Here is a 16,932-nt window from a genome sequence, read left to right on the forward strand (position 1 = left end):
TACTAAGTTAAGCTAGGCAGAGGCATTTACCTTACCTAGCAGTAAGCTGTTAATATTAAAGTCTTAAAACCAGGTCTTATTTACTATAAAACTAAGCAGACCAAGAAAACTCAACCAGCACAGGATTATGGTCTGACAGAATGTTCCCATCAGGCTGAACAAAGACCTCAGGAATATAGTTAAAACTCTTTGCAGTAAGCTTTACAGAGCTACCTGAGCGATAGCTATAATCTCATTAGTATATTACAAGCACGGCATTGAACCGAAACTGAGGATGGTGACTTACAAAACCTTGTCAACAATCTCACATGTGTTATCAGCGGCAGGCACCTTGCACGGGTTTGCAGTGGCCCCAGCGGTGGGAAACTTTCCCCCCTGAATGAGCTGGACCCAAGAGTCGCTGAAGCCGGCATCGATCAGTTTGTTGATGCTTCGACCTGCATTTGTCCATCTGTCATTGGTATCACCAGCCACGATGACGGCCCTTCCCTGTGAGTTGGCGTTGATGTAGGCCAGGATTTGATCGATACCTGCTGAACGAGCATCGACATCACCTTGGTCCGAGCTAAGTGGGAGATGGTCAGTTTCCGTCCAATATACATCAATCGCCTTACGTACCCAGCATCAGCATGAAGGTTGTAAAGATCAACCTCAATACCCTGAATCTTCATGCGCATGAAGCTGAAACCCTTGGGAGTCAAACAATCGCCAGAGTTCAGGTAGCACTTGTTCCACTTCTTGCGGACAAGACCGGTCCAGTCATAGTTGGCGACAGTATTGAGGCCATCGCCAAACGGAACGCCTCCAGAGGTAGGAGTACGGTAAGGATGGTTGTCAGTCGCATAGATGTAGGCATGGTAGTTGAAGTCCTCCTGCATATGAACAATATCATACTCCTGAGTGGCAAGAACGGTACCAATGAGGTTGGCGTTGGTTCCCTTGTCACCAGGAACATCGTTGTTGTTGATAATAGCAGGAAGTCCAGCAACGTTGTAGGTAAGGAAGTTGAAGCTTCCAGTAGTCTGTGCCACTGAGAGACCACCAAGAGCGAGGGCGGCGGCAAGGAGCCGGCTGGACATGGTGCGGATTGACATGTTCTCTTGGCTTGTAGGTGATCAAGACTGAAGCTATGATGATTTTTTTTTGTGTTCGCCGTCTATTTATGGGGAGAGGGACATGAAGAGGAGAACAGCCTGTCCTTTACCTTTGTGCCCTGGGGGCTGAAGCCTCTATTTAAAACCCTAACCTTATCACAGAGAACAGCGAGTCCAAGCTTCATGAGCCGATCTGTCATGTTGCATCGTGATCAGCATAATACCTTCCTGTCAAGGGTCCAAAGCCGGACCTCGTGAAGTGATATCGCGGCATCCAACTACAAAAGCGATTCTTGTCCGAAAAGCAGCTTCTTCTTTCCAACTTCATAAACCGCGGCATATAGAACCCATCACATTTACGTACTACGTCAATGAGGCACGTAGATTGATTCCTTTGTTTTACTGGCCTACTACAACTTTTGAAGCATTTCCAAATCTGGCAATTGGTCCGTCTTTACCGAGGGTTTGACTTTTCCACCAATGCGTCGATGGATACCAAGCTTCTTAGCATTATGCGACCGAATAAGTTATTCCCCAGAGAACACGTGCCGTGCTATCCCCTGCTAGGCCCGTTCGCTATCGCGGCGCAGTTGATAGATCTCAATTGACGTCGAGCGGAAGGGCGGAAATAGAGAGTCTGGATGACATTTAGTCTATACAGAATTGGAGTTCAATTTCCGGGTCGAGCAAGGGCTGTCGTAGTTCTATATATTTCTCGCCATTGATGAACGTTCAGCTTTCCTCTTTGATTGTCTATCTGTGCGCTCGTTCTTAAAGACTTTGATCCATCAATAGAAGCAATATGAGAGGCCCACTTGTTGCTGTCGCCCTGCTAGGCTCAACATGCTCCGCACGCAGCGCAGGAGTCGGCACTTCGCTTGATCCCATCCAAGCTGTTCTATTGCCCGATGGCGCTTCGGCAAAGAACCCTCTGGCCCATGTTGGAGCCAACGGCCCATGGCACATTGGTAAGTGTCATCAGACTGGAGATGGTCTTTCGTCTAACGGATCCAGGCGAGGACTTGACCAAAATATCCTCAGCGGTCCCTGAGGGATGCCAGGTCGACCAAGCTGCCTACGTGTCACGCCACGGATCCCGCTATCCTGACCAGGGTGCTCACAATGGATGGCTCGAGATGGCTCGCCGTGTAAGACATGATCAGCAGTTTTGATCAAGGAAACATCTGACAAACAATTTAGTTCCGAGAGTCCAAGTACACCGCAACGGGACCACTCTCTTTTATTCACACTTGGGAGAGCCCTCTTACCAACCCTGAGATCCAGATCGCTCAGCTAAGCAAGACTGGATACAAGGAGCTCTTTGACATGGGTTACACCATCAGAACCAGGTAAGAGCTCTGCCTTGTCAGCTTTTGAGAACTTGACTGACTCAAAAAGATACCCTGAGCTGTACCAGGAGGGCGAGAACTTCATTGTGTGGGCCAACAACTACACAAGAGTTCTCCAGACCGCAAAGCTCTTCCTTCACGGGTTTCTTGGAACCAACTCTTCCCTAGGAACAGTCGTTTCCGTGACCGGCAAAGGCGTCCCTTCTCACCTGGGCGACACACTTGCTCCATCTGATATGTGCCCTACCTTCGTGGATGACAGCAGCAAGCAGCAGGACGAATGGCGTCAGCGATGGCTTCCAGGTTTCAAGAAGCGCCTGTCCAAATACATCAAGGGCGACCTTCAGCTTGACGACTCGACATGGAATGACTTCCCATACGTCTGTGGTTTTGAGTCGCAAATCACGGGTAAGCTGTCGCCATTCTGCGACACCTTCACTCAGAAGGAGCTGGAAGCATATGAGTATCAGCAAGATCTCAGATACTACTACGGTGTTGGACCTGCCACCAAGGTTGCTTCAAAAATGATGGTGCCTTTCCTTGAGTCACTGATCGAGCGTTTCGTGGCTGGCCCTGATACCACGGGTAAGAACTTTGATGGACAGCCTTTCAAGCTCCCCAAGATCCTTATGAGCTTCTTGAATGACGGCCAGCTGAACGAGTTGGCTGTTGCAACTGGAGTCTTTGACAAGCAAGCTCCTCTTCCTCTGGATCATATTCCCAAGGACCGTATCTGGCGCAGTTCCAACATCTCTCCCATGAGAGGTACCATCGCATTTGAGCGTCTCAGCTGCGGTTCCAACAAGGCTTACGGCTCCAAGAAGTTTGTTCGAATCCTGATCAACGATGTCGTTTACCCTGTGCCATCTTGCCAGGATGGGCCTGGAAAGTCATGCTCTCTGTCCAAGTACTCCAAGTTTACCAAGGACAGACTCAGGAAGAACGGCAACTTTGTCAAGCTTTGCAATGCAACTGACCCTGCCACTCCAAGCAAGGTTCTCGGTGCCAGTTTCTTCACGAACTTGGCGCAGTCGCACTTGCAAGCTGTTAAGCCCTAAATTGTGCATGATACGTAGGAGGGTTGAGCTTATAGATAGGATCGTGAAGCAATCACAGTTGGGAGGCGGAGCTTTTAATAATATTTTAATTGAACTTTCACTTGGTCCTGGAACCACTATTGTTTGTGACAGCTCGATCTGTATCTGAGGTAAAATGGATGAGGATGGCCTATAAGGTTAAGCTTTAAGCTGCAAACACAGTTGATGAATGACAACACGATATCCCCCCCCCCCGATATAAGCTTTTACCTAGAAGCTTTCACGATGACCAATAAGTCTTATTGCAAGCCCTAGGCTGAGGTATAAGTTGAGGAGAGGCCAATATGCGTGCTTGTAGCATCGCTCGAGCTGCGCAGATTGCCCAGGAGCCGCGAGTCGCTCAGTCCAGAAAATTTGCCAGATTGCTATGGACTTAGCCTGTATTTGGCAAAAGCTTGTCGCTCTTGAATACAGAAATCCTTTATCTGCGGTCCAATGCAGCCTGGGCCTCCCGGAGCTCATCCTCACTGGGCATGTTGACGACCATTAAATACAAAATGTCCTATACAAGTTAACTACCACTTTTGGAGTCTTTGGGAGGCGCAAGATATAGTTACCTTTTTAAAAAGAAATTTCCTTGCCGCCTTGACCGGCTTGTAAGGCACTGGCAGACCGGGCTGTCTATCACTTCGTGCTCCACTGGCTTGTCCTTGGTTCTGGCCCTCTGGTGCTTGGCCCCTAAAGCCCCGGCGCAGCTTCGTTGGGTCGACATATCCGCCAGTGAGTAGGGAGATTAAGGAGCCATTGTTAGAAGGATGACTGGGATCAGCATATCGTGAAGAGAACTTTGGAGCTTCTTGCTGGTTGGCCAAGAGGTTATCCGGGCTATTGAGCGCCTGTAGTCGGGTTTAGTGAAAACTCTTATCAGCTATTAACTTCAATGACTTACGAACTGAGCCTGAGCCCTCTTGTCATAGTACTCCTGGATGTATGTTCTCTTCTCGCCCAGGCTCTGCTTCAAACCCTTCGATTCCTCATTATCAGCCTCAGCAAGGACATCGAGGGTCGGAAAGATGAGAGGAGCAGCTTCGGGGAGAGCAAAATCACCATAGGTCTTTCCGCTGGAGGTTTTAAACTTGTTGGTGAATGAAGAGTCATACGATCCAATGGAAGAAGCGACTGTTGATGTCAGGTCAACAACCTCGTGAGACTTCCCAGAATCGGGTCGCCAGGTCATGATCAAACAGCATAAGCCCTTTGGATAGAAGTATTTCTCATTCATCTGAGAAATGAACTTGTTTGACCTGCGTTCTTGGTGAGCTTCTGCTTGAGATGGGGCGGCGCTTTGATAGAGAATTTTACCTTTGTCTGCCTTGGACATCTTTCGCAACCTCAATTGTTTTGTACACGGCTGCACTAATGGCGATGCTTGGCGCAATCGGTACAAAGAAACCGCCCAATTCTGCAAAATTGATTACCTCGATCCAAGGCGAGGCTCGAGTAGACTGGTCGAATTTATCTAGAAAGTCTAGCCATGCCGCCTGGTCAATGCCGACAGTCTCGAGCATCGGAGCAAATCCCCGAACGAAGCCACGGGTTCGGTCTTTTGGTCTCCGCTGCGCGAGAATGACTGGCAACTCCAATTGAGCATTGGTTCGGCTAGATGAAGCGCCATGCACCCTCAAAAAGCTGGCCACAAGATCCTTGTCAACTTGAGTCTGTTGAGCGGTGTCGGCACCGTCTTGGGGACTCGAGAGTAGCTCAGATTGTGTTTCGTCGAGCTCCCATTGTCTTTCAGTCGAGTCCTCGGGCTGGCTTGACTGAGGCTCACAGTTTGGCGCCGGCTCGTTTCCGACAACAATGCCGCTTGATTGAGGCTGTTGGCTTGACTCTGAGGATGCGGGGGTTTTCTCCGCTGCTCTCTTCTCTTTGTAAGAGCTAACGCTCTCCGACACGAGCCCAATACCGCCTGCTACGCCACGGACAGCGGACCCTATTAAGCCCCCGCCTCGACCACCTTGACCACCGCGCTGGAATAATCCACCTCGACCGCGTCCGCTGTTTGGCATGATGAGGATGAAGTGAATTTTGAAGCTGACAATCTGATCTTTGAGGGGAACGAAGTCGGTTTTCACTGCAGCCTCAAGTGCTTATTAGTGGAGGCCGCTATCAGCCCTGAAAGACGGGTATGCGGCACCGAGACGTCTTCGAATGGCCGAGAATGAGACCTGTAGTGGGGTCCCTGATTCATTTTGGGCTAAAGGACAGACTTATCAGACAAGGTTAATCTCTAGCGTCTCATGCATGCCACTGCAACAGCCTTCAACAAGCAACAAGTCGGATTTAGTGCTGACAATACGAAAACAAACGAGAAATAGATCGGCAAAGGCTAGGCACATTGTGTTCCAAGGATTGGGATGCTTGGTAAGAGCTATGATGCCGTACAACAGCCACACACCATTTTCGGCAACTCTCGGCATAGAATCTAATATCTAGGCTTCACCCTGACCGGCAGTCGAGATATCCAATTCTTGACTGCAGGCGTGAACCCTTCGTAATACGGCATGATATCATCATCAGATATGCCGGCCTCTGGTGTGATGCTCATCTCATACCTTCGGAAAAGGCTCGCAATGACAAGCCGGGTCTCGATCCATGCCAACTCAATTCCTGGACAAACTCGTGTTCCTTTGCTGAAAGTCACTAGGTATCTGTCGAGGTCCGCACCTCCACTCAGCCATCTTTCAGGCTTGAAAATAGAAGCATCAGAACCCCAGATTGCCGTATCTGAGAGAACATCCGGAATAGACATGCTGATGATTGTGCCCGGGGGTATTTCCCAGTCGCCGTATCGTTCGATGCCGCTAGGGTTGACGCGACTCAGCCGGCAGAGCGCACCGGGCGAGAGACGAAACGTTTCCTTGACCACAGCAGTAAGGTATGGTAGGCCTTCCAGAGTTGTGATCTCAGGGGACTCAGTAGGGTCTTTCCAGGACTCCTTGAGTTCCTGGTAGAGGCGCTGCTCAACTTCTGGATTCTGGAGTAATTGGTATGCCGCCATGGTCAGCACAAATCCAACCGTGTCCCATCCCCCACTCCAGATAGCCACTGCTTGCTGAGTGAGAGGGCCCTTTTCCTTTTCCTCTTGAGGTAATGAGCTATCTAGAAAGTCATCAAACACGGTATGTTGCGGGATGCTCTCAGAATTTTCATTCGAGTGGTTGTGTTGAGCCACGACCTTTTGCACCAACTTCTGAGCGAGCTATCATAACGTCAGTCTGTGATCCTTTAGAGTTTCACGATACGTACCAAGAAATAATCAAGAAATGCAGAACCTGGGTCGTTGAACCCCAGAGCCCTCAAGATCAACTGACGGAAGAGAGACAGGAAAAGAGGGATCTCTTTGGGTATAAATCGACCCAGATGTGAGAACCCGAACAATCTGTCCATCCTTTTATCGTAAAGGTTCTTGGTGGTCTGCACATGCTGCAGAAACCCATATTCTTGGCCGAAAAGATACTTGGTTATGATTTCTGCTGGAACAGCCCGAAACAAGAAGCTTGGGCGACGTTAGCGATCATATTGCGCAGGTCAGGATAAACGTACGCCAGATCAACAGGACCTCCATCCTTGCTATTATCCTCAACCCAAATGCATCCTTTTTGGATCTCTTCGTTAATTTGGTCCTGTATCTTGGAAAGCTTTGTTCGAGAAAACGCATTCCCAAATGCAGCACGCTTCTTGACGTAGGTCTTGTAATCCTCAACCCCGAATAGAGCATGGTTGATCCCAAACTCTTTCGCTGTCATGGCCTCTTTATTCAACGGGCGAAATCCGAAGATTGTATCGAAGTACTCGGAGTCTTCGATATGAACTTCATTTGGTCCAATTCGAATAATGGGCCCTGGATGCTTGTCAGAGAATGTCTAGCGAATGAAACAATGTCATACCATAGCGCCTGTGAAGATCAGGTAGCTTTGCCCACAAGCGGCCATGTTGGTACGAGTCCCAGTAGAATTCATACAGTCGTGACACCGCGCAGATCCTTGGACCCGGGAATTTGGATAGCGGGTGGAAGAAGAGTCGCTGTAGATATGTAATTAACTTGAAAGAAACGAAGAAGATGGCCACGTATTGGAACAGCTTCGTCCTGTCAATCGATGAACTAATATCAGATATACGAAACATTGTCTATCAAGCAGCAGTACCTGTGCCGGACTGTAGGAACTCACTGCAGTCCGTAGATGGATGTCTCGGAAATTTATCTGCACATTACAACTTACTCAAAAGAGACCAGAGCTCATAGCTTGAGCCACTCTCCGAGTCCGAGGACCTCAGTCCGAGCCCCAAACCAACCACGGGCTCGTAAAAGATAAGCTGGGCCCTATCATGCTTGAGACTGCGATGCATCTGACTCAGCTTACACCCCTCTTTTGCGGGTAAAGATGTGCCGGCAAAGAAAAAAAGGGAATGATTTGCAGGGTTTTTGCACTGAACGGGCGTCTTTTAATATGGCGCTGGCGCTGTTAGGGTGATCCTACGATGGAAGCTTGCTCTACAAATGCCACGAAGGAAGCGGGGTTGATAGAAGCTTTCTTATTGCCGCCCGCAACAATTCCTTCGTCGCGGATCGTTCACTTAGGGCGATGCTCAAACCCTTTTAATGATGTTAGCAACGATTCTGAATGGTAATTTCTGAGGCACCACCAAATGCAATGTCATTAGAGTCAGGCATGTGTCACCTGTCAGCTCGAACCAGGTGAAGCCTCGCCTGGAAAAGCATAGAGTCGAGGTACGCTAGGGAGAGAACACCAGAGGAGCACAAGCATGTCTCTCTCTACTGGTAGAACTTGAGGGCTCGATCGAAGATGATCCAAACAGAGCCATACCATATCTCACAGCGCCTTGCGAAGCCCCTCATGCCTAACTACCCACCCGTCATCTTCAGGAAACCCAGGCGCATCGCGCTTCGATCCGTCCCATCCTTTAGCCATGTACGCCACTGTGGACATTCTCAGTGAGCGCCAATCTTTTCCTCAAGAACCATGCAAACCTACCGGCTAAGAGGAACCCAGCATTGCCAGGCATAAATGGGGGTGGTGTGTTTCCGTCACCACCACGAATGGCAAATCCTACAGTGAGATGACTCAGTCTCGTCCTACCCCATTTCGATGAAACATGCGACCTCACTTACCTGCGTCATCAAACTTCCAGTAATCGTATGCTGTCAAGTGATATATCGCGCGCTCAGGATTCCCAATGCGAGCCGAGTTGATTGCCAGTACAGGACGTCCCCATCCCCGGATGTTTTGGTCAGTCCATACGTCCCAGACCTTATTCGCCGTTCGTCGAGCGACCTCCTTGTCCACTGCAGGTGTGTCAGGTAGAATACCTTGCAGCATGATCAAACTTCTCGGGTCTCGGTTGAGTGCTGGGTCATCCCACCAGCTCGAGTTGAGACCCTCGTACACCGCATATAGTCCGCCAATCTGAGGAGGCTTCGCCATGTTCTTTGCAACAGTCACCCAGTGCTCAGGTACAGGTAAGCCGAGTTTCTGCTTCCACTCGCAGGCGACGTCAAGGCCGTATCTCCAGTATGCAACTTCGTAAGCAAGATCGAGGGTGTTCTCCGGGGGCGTGTTTTCAGTGACACCAATTGCACTACCATGTTATCAGAACGGCGTTCGTGCTCTTGCTCAGGTAGCTGATCACTTACGGTGGACCTAGATCATATCTGCCAGACGACTGGTTGAACCATGCGTAGGATGCCATGTAATCCGCGGTCGCCTCCACGATCGGGTCCCAGCGCTTCAACGTCTTCTTCGTCGACTTACTCTTGAAAGCAAGCATGGCCATATACATTGGGTGCGGCTGCTGCCACATCAGATATGCGTTGATCCCGCCAGGCGAACTTCGACCGGTGATGGCTTCGGTCATCTTTGGCCAACGCGCTCCCTCCCATCCCATCTTCTTCGCTCTGATGAGTGATGTAGGTAGAAGCTTCTCATATATCGCAGGGAAGATGTTGTGAAAGTATCGATCTCGGCCCCATGAGATCCAGTGAGCGCTGTGCCATACAACCATCTCCATGTGAAACTTACCTACTTTGGTCAGTAAGTTACCATGTAAATAAGTCAATCTGCACTTACCATACCAACCGTTGTTCATCAAGCCGCTCTCCTGAGGAGGCTCACCATCGGCAGCACTGTTAACTCTGACATGGTACTGGGAGGTGATGATTCGACGTTGAAGCTCAGTAGCGTTGGGGTTCGTGGACTCTGTCAAATCGACAAAACCACCTGAATTCCAGTAGTCTTGCCATCCAGCTCTGCTACGTTTATCAATAGTAGATGGCAGGTCGGGTACTCTCTTGTCTGGAGAGAAGTGCGCCACGAAAGAAATGGTCGTTCCGTGTCTCGATGATAGGACATATCGATGAGCTGTGGGCTTGGTAGAGCCCTGCAGGCCGAGGCGTTTCAGTCCCAGTGAAGCTTTTTTGGGCCAACGAAGGTTCACGTAGTACTTGTTGCCCATGTCATGATAGATGTGTGCTGTATTACCTTTGAGGTTGACTGAAAGCTTTGTAGAATGATTGGTTGGGAAGTCATAGGCACCAACAAAAACTTCGTTCTTGTACTTTGCTGTATGGATTGGAGGGTATGGAAAGTCGAGCTCGACCTTGAGCTTTCCTGACTCGATCAATTGTGAGTCAATGGTGAAAACAACTGCGTCTGAATCAAAGTCGCCTTGCGTGACAACCTTGACCTCAACGCCATCGATCGTGAAAGTTGATGTGATGGCTCCATGCCAGAGGTCTAGCTCCTGATGGGTATCAAATATGTTGCTTGATGACAGTGTATCGTTCTTGAACCGCAATCCAATGCGTCCAAGATTGACACGGTTTGGATTTCCAATGAGCCATTGAGAAACATCAGGAAGATTTGGGTCGGGTAGATCATAGGAAACGTTTCCACCATGGGTCTGTCTCTGTATGCCGGTATATGCGTCTATTGGGCTACTGGTAATTAGCTGCCGAAGCAATTCGCGTTCTAGGTGGTTTCAACTTACTCTCCAGCTGGTTCAGTGTCATTATGCCATGCCCAGCGTGACATTGTGTTGAAAGGGAGGTATGTTTGCATTCCTGTCGTATCAACACTGAACGCAAAGTTACCGTTTCCAACCTGCAGAGGCGTCGTTTCATTGGTGATCAGCCCTTTGCGGACGATATTGTTCCCCGTCACGACTCGTTTTCTTTGAAGTCAGTGGGATGCAAGCATTCCCCAGAGATGACGTTACCTGTCAATAACCGCCAACGTGAAAATCGGCATCAAGAGCCAACATAATAACCTTGAGGCTGACATAATGGCGGTTTCGTCTTATGGAGAAGGAATATTACGTGTAAGATCTCACTTTGATCCCATCTCCTTGGAATAAGTTTGCTCTTACTACCTACATGACAGCAGGTGTCGTCTCGCCAACAGCAGGAGTTGTGTTACCAACGGCGGAATCTCTCATTTAAACAGCGGGGGTTCATGGACAGCAGGAAACTATACCATAACAACGCCCCCAAAGTCCGGGGTAGAAGGGACCGATTCTACTTATCGGGCATCATTACCCCGAGCACCTCCAGCCCGTTTGGTGGGTGGCACGACGATCTTTCCCACGTAAACAGATTAATACATGCAAAGTTAACAAAAGAATTTTTTTAAAGATTGCATAAATTCTCCCTAGTTCTTACCAAAGATATCGCAAATTCGATGCAAATGTCTCCTATATCTTCACAAAAGAGCCTGCCCTCAATTCCCCTTCCCTCTTCCCCCACGGTACACCTCTGCTCTATTCTTCGGTTTATAAAGATCCGACACAACGTCAAAGACTTGAGTAGTTGGCCAGCCCAACCAAGGCTCAATGAGGTCAGAAGAAAGGTTCGAGGACAAAATAGAAAGGCAAATGTACATGGATTCAGATCGCCCCATATCTTATCCGCGGCACAGCAATGACGTCTCTAACATGGGGGGCTGTCCATGCGGGACATCACGCTGGTCGGAAACAAGACAGGTAAGGAATACATGACCAGCAACTCTTCAATGCATCCTGCAATCTTTCACCACTCAAAATAGGGGTATGGGCCACCTTGGAGATGGTGCGCAGGTGAGGATTCCATGGCCCTTTCTACGAAGCTCAATTATTACAGATTCTGCAGAGGCACAGGCTTCCCATCAATATCAAAGCAATGACGAGATGGGAATTCACTTAGCCGGTAATAGCAGAAAATTATGATTACACCAAGTGCAGTTACGGAGTCACGTAAATATGCCATGCCCAGGAAATATCATATGCCCAACTTTGGCCTCACAATTCTCAGATCATGTTCCAAGCTTCATGTGTAATCCATCCTCTGTCAGTCGCTTCTATACTGCCAGCCAATTTTACGGTTGGCTATACCTTCCCAGTGATGATAGCTGCTGCCTGCTCCGAAAGAGCATAGAGGGGGGCTTGAAGATGTGCGCTCAGTGGGACAGGAAAGACTGATGCGTCAACAACCCGAAGTCCTTCAACGCCTGCAACGTGAAACTCTGTGTCAACCACTTTCCCCATGGAGCAAGTGCCAGAAGGATGCCACGAGGTGCCGCCAGTCATAGCTATCCTCTGATCCAACTTATCATCACTATCATCCAGTGCAAGAGCTTCCACGTTAAGTCCTTCGGGGATAGATTCTCCAATAATCTGATCACTGAATTTGGGCTTCAGCATGAATCTCGTCAACTGGCGCAATCCTTCTCGGAAGACATGCTTGTCAACCTCGGTGGAGAGATAGTTGAGATTCACTGCCTGCATTTAGTAACACGAACATGCAAAATATCACAAGACCGAAAAAGATTACTCACCCTTTGGATGTTCGCCAGGCTTCCCAGACTTCAATGACACAGAGCCTCTCGAGGTTGGCAGAAAGCTTACCAACGCGCTAGTAATATGCTCTGCATCCTTGGTGACACCGGGAAACGGAAGCTTAGCAAACATGATAATGTTCTCGACAAATGTTCTGTCTTTCGCAAGAAGAACATGCTCCGATTCACGCGGTTCTGTTCCTTCGTCTCTCTCAATAGCTTTAGCGAGGCCCTCTTTTGGAATTCTGGTATTGACGATCCAGTCAAAGGGCACACCTTGCGAGTATTGAGGTTGTTGAAACAGAGGATTGGCAGACCCAATAGTATGCCCAGCAGAAGGATCACGTAGCCGCCAGTGCTGGAAGAATATCACATGGTCGGATAGGTTCTTGCCAACCTCGGGAAGATCGACGAGTGGCTCAATGCCAAACTCTTGAAGATGGGGTTTCGGGCCGATACCAGAGAGCTGAAGGATCTGAGGAGAGCGGAATGCACCAGCGGAGATTATGATGTTCTGGCCATTGACAACGCTACCATCGGCCAGCTCAACACCAGTTGCTTTGAGATTCCCATCGATTTTCTGAATGACGATACGGTTCACAAAAGTCTCGACACGAACTTGGACTCCATCCAATGAATACTGATTGGCAGACCACTCGCGTTTACCATCAGATCTCGCCTCACAGATGTAAGCGCGCCCGAGGTTATTCCCACTGTTCTGGTCGCCGTCTGGCAGTGTTGAAACGCCAAGCTCTTCCCATCCAGCCGCGGCTTTCTCAGCGAGAGGGAACACGCGATTGGATGCCTCGGCGCAAGTTACACGGATGGGCCCATCTCTGCCGTGCTGTTCCGGGTTCTTATCATCGAACCAGAGCTCGGACTTCCTGAACCATGGTAGTTGGCCCTTGTAGCTGTAGCGGTCATCACCAACGAGGGCTGCCCACTCGTCGTAGTCTGCTGCAGCACCACGAGTCCAGCCACCTGCACACCATAACCGTTACTCAACGACTTCACCTACTGTTCAAAAATCATTCACTCACCTGAGTTAATAGCTGAGCTGCCGCCCAGACCCTTTCCGGCGTTGAGGGTGATCCGTCGTCCCATAAGTGCTTCAACGGGCTCTGACTGATACTGCCAGTCCAGTTCGCCGCCTAGGTTCAAAACTTGCATATTATGCACATCCGAGCGGCCACGTGTTTCTTTTCCTGCTTCAATGAGAAGGATATTAGCTGCACCATCGTACTCTCGAATGCGACTAGAGAGAACGCAGCCTGCAAGGCCACCTCCAACAACAATGTAGTCATAAGTTGGGGAAGCCATTGTGACTTGAATGTTGTTCAAAGAATTTATTTTTCGTACTAGGAATATTTAAAGAGAGATGAAGGTTCCAAAATTGGTGCACAATGAAACGAGAACTATTCATGCAAGAGGCGGAGCAGCAACAGCTGACGTGAGATTAGGGTTCATGGAATTGGCATGCCATGCAGCTGTGAAACGAACCTAACTACGGAGTACGGTATTTGGTAATTAGCCAATGTAAGATTAGGGTACTAGTTCCACAAATTGCATAGTAATAGCGATCCATGCAAGGATCAGAAGGCCAAAAGCGCGTTTATGCTTCCAATAATATTGTGCTCGCAGTCTAAAGCTTCACCTTATAGGCGGCAATCATCCATACAGCTTTCAATAATATATTCATGACAAACTGCAGGCAATTTCTATAAATTGAATTGGTCTTTATTTTTTTTCTATACTCTACAGACCGCTTTGCCGCGACGTGAACTTCAGAGGTATGACACTCTTTCCATACTCTTTCCATACAAGTGCGGATAAAGACAAAATCGAACCTGTCAGCTACCGTAGGTCGAAGAATCTAGTAGACAGAGCAATGGATGAGGTGTTACTATGCATGAGATATCAAGTTCTGATGGAAGCGTCTCTCCTTGATGAGAGATCCAAGGCTTCAGACCAACATAATATATGTAGCATCCTTCGCTTTGAGTTCCTCAGTACGCCCCAGAGACCACTGAAACATCAAGTCTCCAAGGACTCTACAGAACATCATGTTGTGCCCGGCATCTTCTACTAAAGAGTCCGATTACCATAATAGTTCTTGCAGTACGTGTTGTACTCAAGATTCAAGTGTTCAGCATTCAACATGTCTCGAGATGGTGATGTGACAATGAGAGGAAATTCTTATTGTCAATGCTCGAGACTCTACCTGTAACTCAAACAGGCATGGCTACGTCAGAGATAATAACGATTCCTCTTCTCTCGTTTAAATTGCGGTTCGATTGGTGCAAAAAATAAACTCAGCCTCCCGAGATATTATATACTTGCACCGACAGCACTCAAAGCTATACAAGATATGTATCGAGACAAGGAGAGATTTTCGGTTGCGCATGATATGATGAAGTCACCAAACTCGGGCTTCTCTCAGTCTTCGGCCTTTGGAAATGGCCGTTATTGCGCGAGGTCATATATGATAAGAGCGGTGCGGCACTCGGCCGGCAATCTTCCCTGGACTCGTGAACGATTTTTCGGAAGTCGCTCTTTGGAATGCTACGCGATACGGTCTGCTTGACTCGAGGGTTGCTGGCGAAGTGGAGTCATCCTTAACCGTATCTGCATAACACTGCCGATCATTACATAACGGCCTGGAGGTTCGCACTTGAAAGTTCCGAATATTCGCAGCAGATGATGGCGCTGTGCCTGATATTTGGAGAACAGAAAGTTTGTCTTTCACTTTGCCTTGCCCCTGACAATATGGTGTGTAGGACAGCATAAGGAATAAGACCTTTGACCAGACGAGGCCTGCTGTTGCTCGTGTTACGGAACACAAACGACTGAGTTTCGCGTATCTTCTCTTTAAACTAGACTACGATGAAGATCTTGACAGGGAACGAATCCTCCGCTTACACATCCGGATCGGACATTTTGAAATTGCCGTAGAAGTATCTCGCATGAATGTCTTGAGTTATCAACCAATGCCGGTTTCAAGTTTGAACCCACTTGGCACCACCTTGTATGCATGGCGACGGCCCGGAGCGACGAGCCAAGCGACCGACAACCGAAAAACACCCTTGTATGTACCTGTGACATCAGAAAGCAGGCGAATGCCAGTTCTCTTCCAGTTCGACTTGCTATAAGTACTTCATCAATGGTCCAGTCAACCTGGTTTGAATCCTCTGGCCAGGTTCTCATATTATTATATCAGTGCCAAATACATCTTGTTCTCTAAGCTTCAGCTGCTCAACTTAGCTCGCCAGTTCAAGAATTTATTAAGCAACATCACTCAAGATGGCTAAAGGCGCAAACTCTCCTCAACGCCCTCGATACTGGCTTCTTACGTCTCCTCGTACGGCCTCCAACCTGTTGGTCAAAATGCTCAACCTCGGCGAGCAGAACGTACGCCCTGCCACCCACGGAGGATACTTCTTCCTTCCATCTTTGCCCAAGCACTTCTTGGTAGCTGAGAAGCCCATGGACACATGGACGGAAGAAGAGAGTGCGACAGTGAACAAGGTTATCCAGGAATGCTCTGAAAGATTCCAAGATTATATCGCTGCGGCTGAGAAGGAAGGTCAGACGATTTATGTCAAGGAACACTCTATCATGTTGAACCATCCTCGTTGCGAAGACAGTTATGTCAACGGTTCAACTGGATCCCAGAAAGAGGCGACACCGCTTCCCATGTTGGACATCACTCAACCAACACGATCACCTCTCAATCTCACTCTATTTCCAGATGAGTTTCTCAAGACTTGGAATCCAACCTTCCTCATCCGCCATCCCGCTCTAATGATCCCCTCTCTGTACCGCACATGTTTTGGCAAGATGGAGTGGGAGGGCTTCAAGCGCCCCAGAAAGGAACCCATGGCAGCAGAGGTCACTACGAGGTGGCATCGAACGTTGTATGACTTTTACTCCGAGCACTTTGCCAATGATAGCATCTGGCCTATCGTCATTGACGCCGACGATGTCATGACATGTCCTCAGCTTGTAGGCAAGTATGCGCAGCTTACTGGTCTTGATGAGAGTAAAGTCCGCTACTCGTGGGACAAGGCAGGGGAGGGAGAGCTGAACAAGCTGAGCCAAATGGAGCAAAGGATGCTTAGCTCTATCAACGCCAGTACCACTATTGACCAGAGTAAAGTCGCTGGGAAAGTTGATATTGATCAGGAGGCAGTCAAGTGGAAGGCTGAGTTTGGTGAAGAAGGGGCGCAAAAGCTTGAGCGATGGGTGAGAGACGCTATGCCAGACTATGAGTTTCTGCATTCCAGGAGACTCAGGTTGGAGCAAGAGTAGAGAGCATATTGTTTATCGGGTCATCGAACTCGACATTAGTTCTTGAGTCGTACGAGGTAGTGGGTTAACAGGTTGTCTCTAGGTTCGAGTTGGCTGAGCTTTGCCATATTCCAATGCGCCAGATTTTCCGGAAGTGGTCACAAGGAAGGATCTCGAGCATACTTAATGTAGCAAATCTTCAATTCCAATGCCTGCTATCTTTCGTTTATCAGGTTGAGCCTTTGGGGTGATGTGAGTGTAATACTGGGGCATCTAC

The 16,932-nt window shown here is 48.7% G+C and overlaps 4 protein-coding genes across 4 annotated transcripts; 2 read left to right on the forward strand and 2 right to left on the reverse strand.

The window, feature by feature from the left end:
• Positions 1-1,079, reverse strand: FTJAE_5857 (endonuclease exonuclease phosphatase family; the record flags this gene model as incomplete). The annotated part of the gene is made up of 4 exons (XM_037352409.1): positions 36-46; positions 102-224; positions 287-565; positions 619-1,079. Coding segments are annotated over 4 exons (874 nt in total), but the record flags the coding sequence as incomplete, so codon positions are not given.
• Positions 1,080-1,896: 817 nt separating this feature from the next.
• On the forward strand, positions 1,897-3,501 carry FTJAE_5858 (3-phytase B; the record flags this gene model as incomplete). Its single annotated transcript, XM_037352410.1, has 4 exons — positions 1,897-2,062; positions 2,109-2,242; positions 2,295-2,443; positions 2,493-3,501. 4 exons carry the CDS (start codon positions 1,897-1,899, stop codon positions 3,499-3,501), a joined length of 1,458 nt encoding a protein of 485 aa, XP_037206913.1.
• Positions 3,502-3,961: 460 nt separating this feature from the next.
• Positions 3,962-13,688, reverse strand: FTJAE_5859 (uncharacterized protein; the record flags this gene model as incomplete). The annotated part of the gene is made up of 17 exons (XM_037352411.1): positions 3,962-4,042; positions 4,098-4,376; positions 4,430-4,784; positions 4,843-5,621; positions 5,990-6,742; positions 6,790-7,039; positions 7,087-7,384; positions 7,431-7,438; positions 8,416-8,482; positions 8,538-8,612; positions 8,675-9,141; positions 9,197-9,581; positions 9,630-10,495; positions 10,549-10,661; positions 11,926-12,308; positions 12,369-13,349; positions 13,409-13,688. 17 exons carry the CDS (start codon positions 13,686-13,688, stop codon positions 3,962-3,964), a joined length of 6,420 nt encoding a protein of 2,139 aa, XP_037206914.1.
• Positions 13,689-15,668: 1,980 nt separating this feature from the next.
• On the forward strand, positions 15,669-16,676 carry FTJAE_5860 (uncharacterized protein; the record flags this gene model as incomplete). Its single annotated transcript, XM_037352413.1, has 1 exon — positions 15,669-16,676. The coding sequence occupies one exon, from the start codon at positions 15,669-15,671 to the stop codon at positions 16,674-16,676; it is 1,008 nt and encodes a 335-aa protein (XP_037206915.1).
• Between the last annotated feature and the right edge of the window lie 256 nt (positions 16,677-16,932).

This window comes from Fusarium tjaetaba (assembly GCF_013396195.1).
Source record: "Fusarium tjaetaba strain NRRL 66243 chromosome Unknown NRRL66243_c0000113, whole genome shotgun sequence".
Taxonomy (NCBI): domain Eukaryota; kingdom Fungi; phylum Ascomycota; class Sordariomycetes; order Hypocreales; family Nectriaceae; genus Fusarium; species Fusarium tjaetaba.